The sequence below is a fragment of the Chiloscyllium punctatum genome, chromosome 15 (genome assembly GCF_047496795.1).
Source record: "Chiloscyllium punctatum isolate Juve2018m chromosome 15, sChiPun1.3, whole genome shotgun sequence".
Lineage (NCBI taxonomy): Eukaryota > Metazoa > Chordata > Chondrichthyes > Orectolobiformes > Hemiscylliidae > Chiloscyllium > Chiloscyllium punctatum.
In genome coordinates, this window is record NC_092753.1 from 35,871,355 (window position 1) to 35,891,211 (window position 19,857).

Here is a 19,857-nt window from a genome sequence, read left to right on the forward strand (position 1 = left end):
TTCAGTTCTCTAATCAGTTAAAATGTGGAATTTTGGGATTCAGATATAGCCCATTCTTTTGCAAGTTCATTCATATGTCTTTTGTATGTTGGATTCTGTTTTGACAGACAACACATTACAGGGGACAGATTGCATCATTATTGATTATCATTGAATCTGTGATGAAAACTTTTTTTTTCTAGTGCAGAACATTTAGTCATTGATCGTTTCAGCATTTTATTTCCAGGGCTAGATTCAGGATGAGTTCTGTGTTGAAAAAAGATGGATGTTACTAAGCTAACAGGAAAACAATGCACAGAGTGGAGATTACATACCATATTTACATGTCTCTTGTGTCTTATAACTTAAAAATCCTGAAGAAAGTTTATCAGAAGTTTCTAAAGACCCCCTTTTGCTTTGTCTCTGAAATAACTCCAGAGGCTGGTTTCCAGTCACCAAGCCACCCTTTATTTACACATGCACAGCACATGGACACTGACCCAGCTAGCTCAGAGCCAGTCCCTAGACTGAGGAGAATCCCTGAGAATCCTGTTTATATCTGTCAGCAAGGACTCTGTAACTGAACCAGGTTAGCAGGGAACTCAATGAGATCCTCCTGGCTAACCTTGTTCCAATCACAGCAGTCTCGTACACTAAATTTCAAAGATGAGTTTGATTCGGTCTTTTCCCAGAACTCCTATTTAATGAGAGTCTGCTGAAAGTCATGGGTTGGAAGTCTCTTTCTTATGCCCAGAAAATCTTTAACATTATAAGAATGAGACTTATTCTGTGATATCCTTGTGATTTGAAGTATGCTGATAACCGAAGGCAAACGGTTTAAGTGACTTTATGTAGTGCAGGAAGGGAACAACCCCTTGCATCTGACCAAAGTCTAGGCAAAAGTAAGATGGAAGTGTCCAAAAAATGATGGTGAAAGTGTGACAGGCCTATTTCTGGGTTCTTTCAGACACAAAAACAGAAGTTGCTGGAAAAGCTTAGCAGCATCAGTGAAGCAAAGTCAGAGTTAACATTTCTGGTCCAGTGACCCTCCCTCAGAAGTTTTGAGGGAGTTCAAAGTTTGTGAGAAGATTTGTAGCTTGGGTGCTCATTGTTGTGGTTCTGTTCGCCGAGCCGGGAATTTGTGTTGCAGACGTTTCGTCCCCTGTCTAGGTGACATCCTCAGTGCTTGGGAGCCTCCTTTGAAGCGCTTCTGTGATGTTTCCTCCGGCATTTATAGACCAGTATAAATGACAGAACCACAACAGTTTTGAGGGAGGGTCACCGGTCCCAAAACACTAACTTTGATTTCTCTTAACAGATGCTGCCAAACCTGCTGAGCTTTTCCAGCAATTTCTGTTTTTGTTTCTGATTTACCGCATCTACAGTCCTTTCGGTTCTTGCAGATACTTTGACAGAAGTCTTAGCCACCAGTAAAACAGCCTGTGAGCAATGAAGACAGGAGATGACCCTTTGGCACACACAGTCCACCCCACACAGCTGCAGTTCCTTGTGTCTCCCAAGAAATACACACTCCCCCTCCTTCCTAAAGTCGTGTATTCTCCTGGGAAATGCAATGGTAGTGATATCAGCTAATTAGGAGAAACAAAGAAGAAAATACCTTGTTAAATCCCTGAGGAACCACTCTGGTCGTAATTTGTATTCTGTTGTAACACTTAACTTTTACATGGGGTAATTGCTAGATCAGCCAGGAGTAGTTTTGCTTGAGAAATTCAACAAGTTGATGTACGTTGCAAGAACTAGCAGTCTATTTCACAAATTCACTGTTGTCTGTGAAAAAGCAACAATCTAACATTTAAACTAACTCTGGTCTTTCGTCACTTAAAATCGTGAGCTCAGATCCTGTTTAATCTATAAAATTGATATAAACTGTTCACACATGCACATACTAATCCCTGCAACATCTTATAAAAAATCAAATTGCTGCAGTCTGTGCATCACTAAACTGGAGAACGTTTACTCTTTGAGCCTATCTTGGCCATTAAGTTGGGTTGGACAATTAATTGTGTGGTTCTCCTCCACATTGATTTGAAAACTTCACTGTCAATCACTGTAAGAGAAACTACAACTGAACACTGTATTCCAACTGAGGTATTGTCAAAGCTCCATCATTCTTGATTCCACTGAAACCTTCAGAAAACTGTTTGCTCCATGTTTGCCTGCATGATCTGCTATAGGAGAAAGTGAGATGCTGGAGAGTCAGAGTCAAACATTGTGGTGATGGCAGCATCCGAGGGGCAGGAGAGTCGATGTTTCGGGCATAAGCTCTTCACCAGCTTCCAAGGATGTCCAACTTGAAGAGGTTTTCTTTCTCTATCCATAAGGATCTCGTGAGTCTCTCTTCCACTGCACCCCCAGGTCATCTCCTCTTGCCCTGAAGCTCTTCAGCCACATCCTGAAGCAGACTCCCTATTACTACCATGTCTCCTTCCTCAGCACCTGCTGATGCCACCGGCTTATCCCGCATTGACTCTAGACTACACTAAGATCATCACAATTTGGACCTGACCGGGACAACCGCGACCTACAGCAAATCCAAAGCCTCACATTCCTGATGAAGGGCTTATACCCAGAACATGAACTCTACTGTTCCTTGGATGCTGTCTGATCTGTTTTGCTTTTCCAGTGCCACACCTTTTGACTCTGCATGATCTGCATGTCTTGTTGAAGGATCCCAAATGTTTGAAAGATGGAGCTGTCTATGTTCTATTCCATTATGTGCAAGTTCACTGGCATACTGTCCAGAATATTTAAAATGCCCTGAAATATTGTGGGTCAGTCTTCATATTAGTTCTCTCTATCCTTTAGGGTAAGACTAGGACGAAGCTGTCCAACTGACTAGCTGCTTAATGAACTGTTTCCTGATCCATCCCTGTTCTTCTCTTATGTATACCAATGTGTGGTGAATATCCTATGCTGACCCCCCCCAATCTATCATTTATTGAACATGCAGTGCCATTCTCCGTATGGGAGTTTGCAAAAGAAAGGTCAAATTTTGCAAGTGTCATCTTCAGTTGTGGAGAAAGTGAGGACTGCAGATGCTGGAGATCAGAGCTGAAAAATGTGTTGCTGGAAAAGCGCAGCAGGTCAGGCAGCATCCAAGGAGCAGGAGAATCGATGTCTCGGGCATAAGCCCTTCTTCAGGGCCAATCCTGAAGAAGGGCTTATGCCCGAAACGTCGATTCTCCTGCTCCTTGGATGCTGCCTGACCTGCTGCGCTTTTCCAGCAACACATTTTTCAGCTCATCTTCAGTCGTGCCTTCTGTTGTCTCATTTTCCTCCAGTGCTCGACATTTTAGTAACCTTAAAGAGAAGAGTAGGGTAAGAACTCATTCCTGATGAAGGGCTTATGCCCGAAATGCGGAGTCTCCTGCTCCTTGGATACTCTGCCTTTCCAGCACCACACTCTTCAACTCTGGTTTAATCATGAAGGATAAATGGGTACAGATGAGTATCTGTTGGAAAAAGTGAGGGGAAATTTCAGTGTAGGACTGGATGTTACTTAAGAACACTAAGATGTGTCCTCTGGCTTGTCTAGTTGTGATGCTCCTAACAGGACTCACCTCATGGTCTCAGTGACTTGATCCAAGAGTAAGAGAGAATCTGAATGGATGCTTTGCCTCTTTGACCAACTCCCCTAAATATTGTTTGCAAGCTTTGCCTGAAAGAAACCAGTGAGACTATTAACAGTTGCCTAATGACATAGTTTAAGGATGTGCATATCAAATAGTGGTGAGGGTGAAGGGAGTGTTTGTGAGGGGATTAGGAGGTGCAGAAGATAGTCATGCTTTGTGGGTTGAATGCTGGTTCTCATGGTTGGTTTTGCTGTTGGATCACCTTGTATTGCAGAGTTATTGATGATAATGTGAGATCATTGTACAAGTGGTTAATTTAGCATCACTTGGTTGGAAATGACACATTTTCTTACATTGAAACCAGGTGTGTGGGATGATGCTCTTTGCAACAATATCTTGCAGGAGTTGTGTGCACTGCTGCTCAGAAATCTGGTATGGTATGGAAACCCCTTTCCCCTCCAACATCCTCCAGCAGAATCTCCATTGTGCTATTGGAAAGTGTGGAGCCCTTGAAGAATTTATTTCTTCTGTCCTGTGATTAGCTAATCTCAGGTTGCCTGCTGGGTTTAAGAGATGCGGCCTGTCTTCAAGTGAAAACAGTAACATCAGAAAATGAAGGCCCCATGGAGGGAACCTGCTAATTATCAACAACACTACACAGGCAGTCTGCTTATTTATTTATCATTTATAACGAGGGGCTCCAATCAATTTCAGAATAATTCTTCACCTGAAAATAGGCCTACACAAACTTCAACCTATTAATTTGCTATTTGATCAACTCGAGCTTCAAATCCTTTATTTGTGCTTTCAGATATTGTCATGCCTTCAATGTACTCTACGTTTTGCCACCTCCACCCATTTGCTTCAGTTCTTTCAGTCTGGCCTGCATTACTACAGTCATGATGTTTTTATACGTTCTTCATTAATTTAGGTGTAATAAGAGTATAATGGAAAAAGATCTCTGGTACTTTGTGAACATAATGACATCTAAAAAAAAATCATTTAAAGGATCTGTTTTTAATCATTCACAATCCAGTTTTATGTAGCATAATGATTGGATGGTCTTCCTATCTTATGAAGTCACTAAATGTTTTCCATCAGACTTCGAAACAACACAAAAGCCAGGGTGCTCAAAACTACATGCATAGAACACTATCATTAGTTGGTTCGAGATCAGTAGATTGTCTCTAATTGCATTGTTTATTTAGGTCTCAAAATGAACTCTTTTAAGGCCATGATAAAAGAATGAAGGTCTTTCTGCCAGTACATGTGAATATGTAATAACAAAACAAGACCACATCCTCTAAACTCAACACCTTCACCTCTTAGTTTACAAGATTGTCTAATCTTTTCATTTTCCTCTCTCTTTTTAATAGGTGCTATACCACCAACCCGCTGGATAATTAATTTTGATTTAGATTTGTTGGATGGTTTAGTGCTTGCAGCTGTTGTGGCTGCTTATTGCCCTCATCTGGTAGGTATATATTTTCTATTATACTTCATTTAATTGTTTTCCTCTTTAATCGGTTTCTGATTTCTAACAGGGAACAGGTTTGACCAGCTGTTGGAAGATGCTGAGATGAAATCAAGTCATAGTTGTAAATGTTCATGCTGCACTAATTTACCACATTGTGTATCACATTGGATGTATTCACCTTAGTGTCAGGATAGAAGTGCTTCCAGTCTAATTCAGATCCGATAGCCCAAACCAAATTTGAAGGGAATCTTATTGGATTTATTTCCATCATCAGGTTTATTTACACTGGAATTGCAGTTTACCGATTCTCTGATTACAGCCTTACAGACGGGAGAGAGATAGACTGAACTGCCTTATTCTTATGAACTCCTGTCTGTAAGCAGAATACTTTATTTTTGAAAAAGCTGTGGTGTGTTTCTTAAACCCCTGTTTGTGACGTCAATTTTAAGGTGACACACAGTGATTCTCAGATTAAACCAGGAGGATTTATTCCTCACATTTGATCCCAGCATTGTCTTACACAACTTTTTAAATAAGATCACATGGTTTACAAGTTAACAACATTCTAGAAATTTCCAACAGTAAACATTGGTAGACAGATCATATATGTGAACCCACTTTCTCTTACATGTGTGTGAGCATGTACACACATTTGCAAAATTCATAGAGTCACTCCTCTGGACTTTGAAGCATTTTGAACAGACTTTCTGAAAACTTGGATGTTATCCTCCCCAGTGAAATCTGATGTTCACATGAACACATAACTATGTTGTCACTTTTAATAATCATACACTTGAACCCTCTTTCTTTTGCATGTGTGTGAGCATAAAATGATTCTATAAACTTTGCATGTATATGTACATGCTCACACACATGCTGCAAGAGAAACGGGGTTCAAGTTTATGATTATTAAAACCAACAGTATAGTTATGAGTTCATGTGAACATCAGATTTCACTGGGAAGGTTAACTTTCAAGGTTTCAGAAAGTCTGTTCAAAATTCTTCAAAGTCCAGTGGAGTGTTAATAATTTGATGCTGGCCATTGACTTGCCATTCATGTTAAAGGAGATCCTATCTCTTTGGTAATATTCCTTTACATACCTTTGAATATAGGTGCATCGTTGTTTCTAGCATCTCTTTGGGTGTATTGAGTTTTAATATTATCTTCTGTTGTCAATCTGGGCTTGGAGATAGAACCTAAGGACACTCTTTACTTGAATATTTTGCTGTATATCCAAACATTAACAGGTGCAAACTTTCACAAGGGTGATCTGTCTATCCATGCTTACTGTTGAACGTTTTCAGAATGTTGTTAACTTATACGCCATGTGATCTTGTTAAAAGTCCAGCAAAATCCTTTTTTTAAAAACAATGTAGTGTTTACACTATTTCTAAGATCCGTCATGTCATGAATGTGATTGTACCATGAATATAAATTAGCCACTTATACTAATTTGGACACCTCCAAATCTTGCTTCAGAATTCAAGAATTTAAATCAAGTAAATCATGGCTTTATTAACTGTGCACAGAGTCTCTGCTCCAAGTTCCTCCTATTGTGGAAAATATTTTGTTTAATCCACAAAGGATATCTAGGTGCTCGCTTAAGAGAAGGATGCTTCTTAGCCTTTTTCTGGACATTGTAAGAAGGAAGTGAGAATAGAAGCATTTCCAGGTTGAGCAGTTTGGGGTCAAACCATGGATCATCTTGGCCTGCTATTCGAATATTATTCAGTGAAGTTCAAATTCAGCAGTGAACCATCATGCGTGTCTGTAACTTACCTTTTGCTGACCTAGGGCTTATTCACTGAGCTCTATTCTTTTGCCTGTGTTGTGGTTACTTCCAATAATCTACCACAGGAGACCTGAGTACAGGATATTGATCCATTTATTCAAACGTATGCAAGGAGAGTGTATTTGAGGGCTAACCCAAACAACTCTGAGGAATGCAGGAAAAAGGCAGTATCTTTCTACAAATGTTTTGCCATCTCATAATTCATACTCCAACCTTGCTTCATTAAAACATAAAATACAGATGTCCACTCCAGGTCTTAGCCTAATGTAATTAATGTTTTTTCCTTCACCTAGTTAAGGAACACTTAGTCATATTCTAGATGTTGTTGCTTACCCATTTCCTGTCAGTGTCTGGCACCTCCTGACTCTCAACCTATCTCCAAGGCCTGTAAAGGATGTTTTTGAAAGCATAAATTGCTGTTTTTAGTCTCTTGCTGACACAATCCTATTGGATGCACAACATTCATCTCGTACAAGATTCATTATTTGAAGTCTGCTCTTCAATTTTTCCCAATTTAACCCTTAGTGCGTTTACAATTCACCTACTATCTGTAGCAATTACATTAAAAGCTACTTTGAGCAAATGACAGTGACAATGAGCAGAGGGCGCTATTAATCCTAGTTCATCTTTAAATAGGAGAAAGTGAGGTCTGCAGATGCTGGAGATCAGAGTTGAGAGTGTGTGACTGGAAAAGCACAGCATGTCAGACAGCATCCGAGGAGCAGGAGAATGGACATTTCGGGCCGGAGCCCTTCATGTTTAAATAGTCTAGTAGATTGAATTGGCTGAAATCAATTTGCTAAAATCTCTAAGATAATTCAATGTTAAGTCTGGATAAGTAAGATTTGGAAACTAGTGCTAACATAACTATTCAAATAATAATAAGGTATTTTTATATACATCTAGTCAGTATACTTGGTGAATCGAGACACCTAAAACCCAAATGGAGTTCAGCAGCTAACCAAGAGCTGAACTGCTGTTCTGGGACTGTCCTGATATGGTGCTGCAATTTTTGTTTGTTCCAGGCTTTAGAGATCTTGCTTATGTTGTATGACTGGTTCAACGCATACTTGACTGACAATTGTATTTTGAATTTGAAAAGTCAAATACTTAAAAATCTGTGAAGTCTAAGTAACTCTTTGCTGGTACATTAAACATGACCCACCTGTTTAACTTGATGCATTTGTAAAATCCTGTGGGAAGAGATAGTTTGAAATCTCAGAGAACAAATCAGTCACTACTGATCAACTTGATTTGTTCAAATACAGGACAAAACACTACTTTTGAAAATGTTATTCATAAACGATTTGTTTAACCTTCAAAATATTGTTTGTTATTTAAAGTTATGTGTAGTGTTTAAACATAACCATATTATGTTTGTTTCTTTGATTCCTGTGTTTTTTCAAGAAATGAATAATATATTTTACTTAAAATCAGATTTCACATAGTGTAATATTGATTCTGAATGTCAGAATAAAATCTTGAGAAGGTATAATTGCATAATTGGCTAAAAGCAATTGTTGGATTGGTTTGTTGTTCATTTGCAGTGTATGTCATTCAAAACTAGCTTAGATATTGAAGAATGAAAAATAATCTCAAAATGTACTGATTTAGGAATAATGAGAATGATCCCAAGCTCTGGAATCAAAATAATTTGGAAGTGAAATATTGGAAAAGATCTAAAAATATTACCATTAAATTACTGCAAAAATCAGCTGAGAGCAATTTGCAAATGGGAACCAGGGAGCTATCCCTAGCTTTTATTTTCTGCAATTTTGTTTACAATTGGTTAAGACAAACCATTTGTTTTCCCAACCTTTCTCTACTTATCCAAATTACATTTTCTGGATTTTTAAATAAACAATACAGCACTTAGTTGGTGTGAAATAATTTATTTCTGGTTTTCGTTTGTAGATTGATACTGTCAAAACTACAACACATTGTTTGTCTTGCTTTACAGATTCCAACTCATTTTGAAAATATGTATACTTCTCCAGCTGCTCCTGAGCAATGCCTGCATAACAGTCTGATACTCCTTAAAGCATTTGATACCATTGGCCTAGATTTTGATATACAGGTAAAGTGAATTATTATTGCACAATTCATTTCATTTCAAGACTCAAATCATGGCACAGATATCATTACTGCCTTGATCAAAACATGAACAAAAGAGCTGAATTTCAGATGACAGGTGAAAGTATTTGCTGTTGACATCAAGACAGCTTTTGGCCTAGCATGGAACAAGCACCTCAGTAAAAAAATAAGACAATAGAAATCAAGGAGGTGGGGGATGGGATGCTGGTGGTGGTGGTGCAGTGGTGAAATGGTTGGAGCCCATTTATTTCAATTCCATGACATTGCTGGGTGAGTTGTTCAGTGCAATTTTCCTTTCACAATCATCTTTAGCTGTCTTTTTAATGACCTTCCCTCATAATGTCAATGCTGATCATTTTTCTGTGTTCAGCACCATTCACAACTCCAATAAGGACGTCATCAAGCAACGAGATAACATTGAGTTTTGAGATAAGTGGCAAGTAACACTCATACCAAACAACTGCTAGCTAATGTCCATCTCCAACCAGAGATACCAACCACCTGTTAATTAATTACCATCACTGAATTTTCTTCCATTAACATTTTGCATTGTTAGCATTGACCAGAAACTTGCTGTTAACAAGATCAGGATATAAATACACTGCATCTGTGGAAAGTGATTCTGTTGAAATCCTTTGCACCACAATTCAGGAATGTGATGGAATATTCTATGCTTCACTGGATGAGTGTGGATCCAGCAACACTTGAGAAATTCTATCCAAATCAAAGCAGCCTACTTGTTTTTCTTGCTTTACATTCACTATCTCCTATGTTGAGAAATTATCTGTTGTGTATACCATTTACCAGGTGCACAATAAACCATCAACAAGGCAGCTTTGACAGCAAAAGCGAAACCTGGATGCATTACTGTTTTGAAGATTGAGGGATAGGGTTATCAACATCAGCAAGTTTCCCTTGAGATTATGCACAATTTTGAATTGGCATCATGTAGCTAATCCTTCATCATTGCTATCAAAATCATGAAATTCCCTACTTAAAGGCATACTGGGGGTACCATAAGCTCACAGATTTCACTGATTCAATGAGGCTGCTCACCATCACCTTCTCTAGGTCAATTAAGGAGGGTAATGAATACTGAAATATTAAGTAGCAATCCCTTGAATCAATGTAAAAATGAATACATCTGGAGGTTCTTGATGTAAACATAGCTGGTATCAGGAAACTGGTAAATGCTCAGATGTATGATTTCCGATGTTACAAAATTTCATTTTACTTAACAATGATCATTTTTTATGTAATACATAAAGTTCCATTTTGTCATAATTTCGTGCAGAGATGACAAACACATTTTATCTCTGGATAGTGTCTAAAAATGGGAAAAAACATATTGAGAATCCCAGGATATCATGGAAGGAAGATGTTCAGTACCCCCTCACCCCGTACCACAGCACCACCACCCCACCTGTTCTAACAATCTGAAAGAAAGATCCTTTTGATCTTTTTTTCTTGTCCTTCCTCTGCATTTTATAAAGTTTAAATTTTACAAATATTTACTCGCTTTGCTAAAAGTCATTTTAGATTCTGATTCCATCCTTGTTTTGTTTAGGTATTCTGAAACCAATGGAATTTCCTCGCTCTTTTCTTTTTAGTGACCTTAAATTTATCTTTCTGGTTTCCACCATACCAACCAATTTCTTCTGTCACCTTATGTATTGAGTGTGTACAAAACTTTGAGCTCTCTATTGGCCAGGCACTTCAAGGTATCCACTCACCAATAGTCAAGTGACTATAATTGGGTATTTACAAGAGGCCAGAATAAGAGGAGTGTACATTCCTTGGATGTTCATTTTGTTGGATGAAATGGCAGACATAGGGAGAGGTAAAGCTATGAAGGGATTTGAACAAAAAAAAGTAAAACCATTAATTTTAATATTTTTGAATATAATGATATTCTTGTTAAATAAACAGGCCACTGACATCTCAGATCCAAATCCTATCACAATGCTTATGCTGTGTGTTTACCTGTATGAAAGACTTCCTAACTATCGCCCTAAGATGACTGTCGAGTTCACTGGCGAACTTCATGCTACAATTGTTAAACATGTGAGTAAAACAAAGCTCCTTTCAGGCTTATGGAAAGCAAAGGATATGACTAATCAAAGTAAGGTCAATATCATATCTGGAAGACAGTGTAAACAGGCATGTTTTCGACCTGCCCTTTTTCATTTAAACTGGCAACCTGTAGAAAACACTGAATGAAACAGCAAATGCTTTAAGAACCTGGAGGCTATAATTTAAATATCTATTTACCTTCCTTTTTCTACTCTTGAGCTCTTGCATTTTTGTCAGTCTACAGTATGGTTCAAATGATCTCTTGAGGGAGTTGCAGGGAGACTTCCTGTTACTGTACTAAGCAAGGTGAATGATGATTTTCTAATCTCTTGACAATTCAAAACTTTTCAATGCCCTTGTGGAACAATCAATGTTATTGCTGTTTGAAATATAAAAGCCTTTATTCTAGGGGTTCAGTTAGCTCAGTTGGTTGGATGGTTGGTTTGTAATGCAGAATGACACCATCTATGTGGGTTCAATACTGTATCAGCTCCCTTTCCTGAGGTGCGGTGACCTTCAGGTTAAATCACCACCAACCATCTTTCTCTGATGAGAGAGCAGCCCTCTCGTCTTCTGAGATTATGATGTCTTTTCCTTGTGTTGCTCTAATAAAGTTAAGGCTGAATCATTATTTAAAACAGGTTCGACTTCAAAATCCCTTCATGAAGGATCTAGTGTATTTTGCAACAATTGTCGGGAAAGAGGCAAATGATTTTACTTTGCCTAATGGAAACGAAGTGGTCATCCCAGAAAGGTAAATTCAAATCCTTGTATATTACCTTGTTTGTACCTATGCTGTGTTTGATGTTACCCTATTTCTTTACAGTAGAAACATGTAGGAATAGAGGTTTTTTGACACAGTTAGCAATTCTGGCCTATATTGCACCTGTTTCAAATTATTTTCATCCCCATTCCCACTTAGTTTCCACTTAAACTCATTTGTAAATTACTGAACTCCATAAATCAACAAGATGGGGGTTAAATATTCCCTGATTTATTTAACAGTGACTATTTGTTTAATTTTGATCAACATATTAGAAAATGTGGTTTACCACAAAATATAGGCATTTCAGAAAATGTCATTGCATCACCTTTGACTAACCTGATTTTAAACTGCTGAAGATAATTTTTAAAGATATACAAAACCGATTTCTATTTTCTGGTTAGAATGGGATACACCAGTCAGTTCCTGAGTAAATATTTTAAAAATGCAAAACATATCTCTCTGAACCAAATCTCCCAACAACATTCAGTAAACTCAGCATCAGGCAGGACAAAGCCATTTGTAATACTGACATGCCTCAAACCATATTAAATTTGAACTCCCTACCTTTGTTGTACAATGGCTTAAGCACGTATTGTCTATAAGATGCATTTCAGAAACTCATCAAGTGTCTTCTCGCAGCACTTTGCAAATCAGCAACCTCTATCATCTGGAAGAACAAAATCTGCAAACATGGGAACATCGCATGCCCAAACTCCCCATCAAGTCTCATTCCATTTCATTGTTCCTTCACTGTCAACATGACAAATCTCTGAACTGCCTCCCAAACAGCACTACACCACACAGACTGCAATGATTTCAGAATGGCACTGTCCAGTGTCTTATTGAGGTCATCATTACAACTCTCTATGTAAAACTTGAAAGAGTGCCAAGTCGTATTCGAATGATTGTTTGACTATTTGTTAATCCCATCTCCAATGGTAGTGTACCTAATGTTGAGCTGCACATCAGACCATGGATCAACACTGTAGTTTTACTTAAAGAAGTGCAGTCCTTAAGATTATTTATTTTCATTGTAAATTAGTATTAGCAGACTCATCATCACATTCCCAATGCCATTTAAGGTTTGCCAATGATACTCAGACTCCACGAATAAGTAGTAAAAATCCAGCTTCATGTTTGGAACATTCTGAAGATCACCAATTTAAATATAAATTGTGGATCTCCCAATGATAATTAGTTCATTCTGTGGATACTACTCAACTTTTCCATGTGGTGTCTGCTTCCAGCATAATGCTTTGAAAACAATTAAAAGAACATGAAACTTTATTTGCACTGAAAGATTCTGTACTGGTTATGTTTAAACCATAGAATCCCTACAGTGTGGAAACAAGCCATGTGGCCCAACAAGTCCATATCAACCATCCCCTATAACTTCTGATAACTAATGCACCTAACCTGCACACCTTTGGACTGTGGGAGGAAACCCAGGCAGACACAGGGAGAATGTGCAAACTCCACACAGACAGTCACCCAAGGCTGGAATCAAACCTGGGATCTTTGCACTATGAGGCAGCAGTGCTAACCACTGAACCACCAGGCTGGCCTAATGGGCGGCACGGTGGCACAGTGGTTAGCACTGCTGCCTCACAGCACCAGAAACCCGGGTTCAGTTCCCACCTCAGGCGACTCTCTGTGTGGAGTTTGCACATTCTCCTCGTGTCTGTGTGGGTTTCCTCTCACAACCCAGAAATGTGCAGGTTAGGTGAATTGGCCATGCTAAATTGCCCGTAGTGTTAGGTGTAGGGGAATGGGTGTGGGTCGGTGTTGAAATGTTAGGCCGAAGGGCCTGTTTCCACACTGTAAATAATCTAAATAATGCTGAAAAATCTAGTGTAATCAAATGGGAAGTCCAATAGTCCTTCTTTTTTGTTACTTTCTTTTTATTTTCCTTTATGGATTTTGACTTCACAACTGCCTCTGGTAGGATATTGCTTCTCTTAACTAGCTCGATATAAGTGATTTTTTTTTCTCTGTGTTAAACATTGTGGTCGCACACTAACTGTTTGATGAGAGGAAAGAACTCTCTGATGTGGGAACACCTTCGCATTTAGATTTGACATCAGCAAAACTGTGCGTGCAGTTCATCTCAATCTTCCCAGTGAAGAAGTCTAGTATTTTGACAAATCCTTGCAGACACTCTGAAGCCTGCTTCTCTTCAGTGAGAAAGAACATAATTTACTTTCCTTGGCATAAAGAGCCCTAGTCACCTTTCTTTTGCAACACTAAATGGAAAGCTGTTTGAAATTAAAGATATGTCTTATTTCAATTTGAAGGATATGAATTCAAAGAAATTCATAGCCATAGTCACCTTTACAGTCATTGACAGTGCTATCCTTGTCTGGCTCTGATGCTGCAGGTCTATCTGTAAGAGGTTACAGATGGCACATGCGCTGTCAATGTTGGAAGTAAAAGAAATACTTCATGATGACCCTGGGTGGATAAGGATTTAAGCCACAAAATAGACAAAATTAAGCCACAGACATAAACCATTCAGCCCCTTGAGTAAACTTTACTATTCATGAAGATCATAGCTGATCTGTTTGTGCTTTGAATTCCACATTCTCATCTACCTCCATAACCTTTGATTCCTTTGTCTAAGGAGGATACAATTACAACATTTAAAACGCATGTGGATGGGTAACTGAATAGAATGAGTTTAGAGGAACATGAACTAAATGCTGGTTAATGGGACTAGATTAATTTAGGATATCTGGTCAGCATGGACGAGTTGGACTGAATGGCATGTTTCCATGCTGTAAATCTCTATGACTCTAGGGATTTATCACCTTTGTTTTTAAAACATTGAATGACCCCACTTCTACCGCCTCCTAAGGCAGTGAGTTCCAAAGTTGCACAACCCTCTGAGAGGAAACAAATTCTCCTCATCTCTCTTCAAGAAGAGTGACCCTTAATTTTAATCCCGAGAATCATATGCTTCAATCAAGTTGCTTTCCATTCCTCTGAACTCCAGGAAAAACAAAGTAAGATACTCCAGTCTTTCCTCTTAAGTCAGCCCACTCATTCCAAGTAAGAACTGCAGATGCTATAAATCAGAAACAAAAACAGAAGTTGCTGGAAAAGCTGAGCAAGTCTGGCGCCATCTGTGAAGAGAAATCCCAGTTAACATTTCAGGTCCAATGATCCTTTCTCAGAACTGAGGGTCACCAGACTAGTTAACTCTGATTTCTCTTCACAGATGCTGCCGGACTAGCTGAGCTTTATCAGCAATGTCTGTTTTCATTCCAAGTATCACTCAAGTATACCTCCTCTGAACCATCTCCCAATGATTATCTCCCAATCAAGATGATTAGGGGTTTAGATAGGGTTGACCATGAGAACCTTTTTCCATGTATGGAGTCAGCTATTACGAGGGGGCATAGCTTTAAATTAAGGGGTGGTAGGTTTGGACAGATGTTAGGGGTAGATTCTTTACTCAGCGAGTCAATAGACAATAGACAATAGATGCAGGAGTAGGCCATTCTGCCCTTCGAGCCTGCACCGCCATTCAATATGATCATGGCTGATCATTCCTAATTAGTATCCTGTTCCAGCCTTATCTCCATACCCCTTGACTCCACTATCTTTAAGAGCTCTATCCAATTCTTTCTTAAAAGAATCCAGAGACTGGGCCTCCACTGCCCTCTGGGGCAGAGCATTCCACACAGCCACCACTCTCTGTGTGAAGTAGTTTCTCCTCATCTCTGTCCTAAATGGTCTACCCCGTATTTTTAAGTTGTGTTCTCTGGTTCGGCACTCCCCCATCAACGGAAATATGTTCCCTCCTGCCAGAGTGTCCAGTCCTTTCATAAGCCTATACGTTTCAATCAGATCCCCTCTCAGTCTTCTAAACTCAAGGGTATACAAGCCCAGTCGCTTCAGTCTTTCCGTGTAAGGCAATCCTGCCATTCCAGGAATTGACCTCGTGAACCTACGCTGCACTCCCTCAATAGCCAGAATGTCTTTCCTCAAATTTGGAGACCAGAACTGTACACAGTACTCCAGGTGTGGTCTCACCAGGGCCCTGTACAGCTGCAGAAGCACCTCTTTGCTTCTATACTCAATCCCTCTTGTTATGAAGGCCAGCATGCTATTAGCCTTCTTCACGACCTGCTGTACCTGCATGCTTGCCTTCATTGACTGGTGGACAAGAACACCCAGATCTCTCTGAACAGCCCCTTTACCTAATTTGATACCATTGAGGTAGTAATCTGCCTTCCTGTTCTTGCCACCAAAGTGGATAACCAGACATTTATCCACATTAAACTGCATCTGCCATGCATCTGCCCACTCACCTAACTTGTCCAGGTCACCCTGTAATCCCCTAACATCCTCATCACATTTCACCCTACCACCTAGCTTTGTGTCATCAGCAAATTTGCTAATGTTATTGCTGATACCATCTTCTATATCATTTACATATATTGTAAAAAGCTGCGGTCCCAGCACGGATCCCTGCGGTACCCCACTGGTCACTGCCTGCCATTTCGAGTCGTGAGTTCATGGAATGCCCTGCCAGTAGCAGTGGTGGACTCTCTCTCTTTATGGGCATTTAAACGGGCATTGGATAGGCATATGGAGGATAGTGGGCTAGTGTAGGTTAGGTGGGCTTGGATCGGCGCAACATCGAGGGCCAAAGGGCCTGTACTGCGCTGTATTTTTCTATGTTCTATGTTCTATGTTCAATCATTTATAATTCTTTAATAAGGAGATTAAAAAGTACACAAAATTCAAGATGTGGCCTTACTAGTGCTCTGCATTATTAAACATAACATCCTTACTTTATAGAATCATAGCGTCATATAGCATGGAAACTGACCCTTCCGTCCAACCAGTCCAGGCCGAACATATTCCCAAACTAAACTATTTCCACCTGCCTGCTTCTGGCACAATCCCTCCAAACCTCTCCTATTCATGTAAATAGCCAAATGCCTTTTAATTGTTATAATTGTACCCACATTCACCATTTCTTCATGTAAACCACCGTCTGTGTTAAGAATTTGCTCATGTCTTTTTTAAATCTCTCTCCTCTCACCTTAAAAATGTGCCCTCTAGTCTTGAAATTCCCCCATCCTAAGGAAAATTCCATCAACATTAACTCTATCTCTACCTCTCATTATTTTGTAAACTTCTATCAAGTCCCTCAACCTCCTACTCTGCAGCAAGAAATGTCCTAGCCTATCCAGCCTCTCTTTATAACTCAAACCTTCCATACCTGGCAACATCCTGTTAAAACTCTTCTGAACCCTCTCCAGCTTGATAATATCTTTCCTATAACTGGGCGACGAGAACTGTACTGTTCACTTCCTGTCATTATGAAAGATAACATACCACTAGCATTCTAATTTACTTGCTGTACCTGTCGACTCATGCTGTAGAACCCTCTGACCTTGGAATTCTCCACCTCCATTTAAGTAAGACTCTGCTTTTTCAATCTTCCTGCCAAATTGAGCAACTTCACATTTACCCGTATTATACTCCATCTACCAGATTTTTGTCCAGTTGCACAACCTATTCAAATCCTACGAAAACGCCTTGGTTTTCTTCACAGTATACTTTCAAAATATCTTTGTGTCAACTGCAACCTGAGCGACCATGCCTTCACTCCTCTCATCTAAGTGATTAATATAAATTGTAAATATTTGAGGCCCCAAAACAGACTCCCATGGGACTCTAATCATTCACATCCTGCCAGTCGGACAAAGATGAATTTATGCCTTTTGTCTGCTTCCTGCCAACCAGCCAATCTTCCATCTATGCTAAAGAAGAAGGATTACAGGACCTGAATCGTAAACTCAGCTTTGTCTCCATAGATGCTGTCAGACCTACTGAGTTTTCTGGCAATTTCTGTTTTATTTCTACCTATGCTAATATGTTTTTATTTTCTACAAAATTAAAAATCACTCAACACCAGGTTAGAGTCCAACAGGTTTATTTGGAAGCACTAGCTTTCGAAGTGCTGTTTCTTCAACAGGTGGTCCTGCTCCACAACCACCTGATGAAGGAGCAGCGCTTAGAAAGCTGATGCTTTCAAATAAACCTGTTGGACTATAACCTAGTGATGTGGGATTTTTAACTTTATTCACCCCAGTTCAACACCGGCTCCTCCAAATCATTTATTTTTTGCAATAATCCTCAATGTGCATCCTGTCAAATGCCTCTCAAAGTCCAAGTACAATACCTCTACTGGCTCCTCATTATCCACAGCACCTTTTATTTCTTCAAACTGTCAAAAGGTCAGGAATGCATTACCTGGAGGTTAGTTGAGGTGGGTAAGGTCACAATCTTTAAAAAGTATTTAGAATCAGAGAATCCCTATAGTCTGGAAGTAGGTCATTTAGGTCATCGAGTCCACATCGACCCTCCAAAGAGCACCCCACCCAGACGTTGCCCCTCCTCTATCCCCATAACCCTGCATTTCCCTTGGCCAATCCACTTTCTCTGCACATCTTTGGTATGTGGGAGGAAACCCATGTAGACATGAAGCAAATTTGCAAAATCCACACAGACAGTCACCCATGGCTGGAATTAAACCTGAAGCTCTTGGAATGTCATGATATTCAAAGCTATGGCCCTTGTACTGGAAGGTGGGATTAGTGTGGACTTTTGGCAGTATAGATTTGATGAGGCAAAGGGTCTCTTCCCTGTGATTGAATGATAAGTCTAATAAATTGGCTAAAACTAATTTCTTCTACATGAAACCACACTGACTTTTCCTCATTATCATGTATTTTTCTAAGTCATAGACTGTGTGGCAATAACCTCTTTAATGATCAATTCAAACACCTACCCCATAATTGGCATCAAGTTAATTGACTAGTAGTTTTCCGTTTGCTGCCTCACATCTTGAAGAGAGGGCTGTATTTGCTAATTTCCAGTCTGAGAGAACCAGAATTTAGGGAATTTTAGAAAATTAACACCAACACTTTTACTGTCTTATCAGCCACCTCACTTTAGATTGTACAATGCAGTCCATCTTGACTTGGAGAGCTGCCAGCTGCCAGCAATTCTTCCCTTCTCCTGCACCACCCACATGTTTCTTGATCAGGACATGGCAACTTCTAGACTTTGGAAAGCAGATTCACATCTCTTGGCTGCATAGGGGTTGCTTTGACTGTTTCAAAAATGTAACTTTACCTGTTGAAACTTAGACCTAGTAGAACAATTTTTATTAAAGCTAGCCCTGTACTTGGTATCTTCAATCCAAACAAGTGTCTTTAGGTTGGCCTAAACACCTCCGCTAGCCTGTTTGCATACTTAAGGGACCTGAGGTAATTGGCTTTCAATTCTACTATAAAATAGACAGACTCTTTTGATTCTTGCTGTTTTGATTATTACCTGAATTAGATATGCAATAGCACTCACAATTGCAGACCCATTGCAAGAGCACATTCCTGATATTTGAATAAAACTGTCTGTGAGAAATTAAAATTGAAATTGAAACTGAGTCTTCAGAAACAATCATATTGGCATTGTCTTCTGAGTATGTACCAGTGGAATGAGCTTTTCCCAATATTGATGACATTTTGAATGCCCCATCTATGATTTTGTGTACATTATATTGATTAATTTGATTGGTAAATGTGAACATTTGTTTTCTACAGGAGTCATGTTGATATAAATGTAGAATTCACAAGTCGGTTCTTGAAGCCAGAACAAGCTTTGCTAATTTTTGTATCAAGGTTGAGGAAAGGAGTAGCAGCCGCTACGACTACATTTTTACTAACCTCACAAATTAATGGCATTAATCCTACTGTAAGTGAACACTAGTATATGAACTTACGTGCATGCATTTATTTAAAAATGTTTGGGACCTTTTTTGATGAATCTCATTGTTCAGTATAAATAAAAATGATGCTTTCTAACAATGTGACATTGTTAATATTTCATTTCATTCATTGCACTTAGAAGCAATTTAATTGGTTGTGACTTACCATGTGATTGACAGGCTCAGCATTTGTTTGATGACAGTGATAAGGACAGCCAAGGAGGAAGATTGTTTATATGATTCCTAGTAATTGTCTGACATTTTCAATTGCAGCTACTACTATTGATTTTTCAACT

The 19,857-nt window shown here is 39.2% G+C and overlaps 1 protein-coding gene across 1 annotated transcript in view; it reads left to right on the forward strand.

The window, feature by feature from the left end:
- Window positions 1-19,857, forward strand: part of LOC140486199 (cilia and flagella-associated protein 47-like) — a 482,883-nt gene that overhangs the window by 153,051 nt on the left and 309,975 nt on the right. Inside the window, exons 35-39 of the mRNA XM_072584990.1 lie at window positions 4,949-5,046; window positions 8,803-8,919; window positions 10,866-11,000; window positions 11,651-11,763; window positions 19,398-19,548. Of these exons, the coding sequence (XP_072441091.1) occupies window positions 4,949-5,046; window positions 8,803-8,919; window positions 10,866-11,000; window positions 11,651-11,763; window positions 19,398-19,548 (614 nt within the window). The remainder of the gene's footprint in view (window positions 1-4,948; window positions 5,047-8,802; window positions 8,920-10,865; window positions 11,001-11,650; window positions 11,764-19,397; window positions 19,549-19,857) is intronic.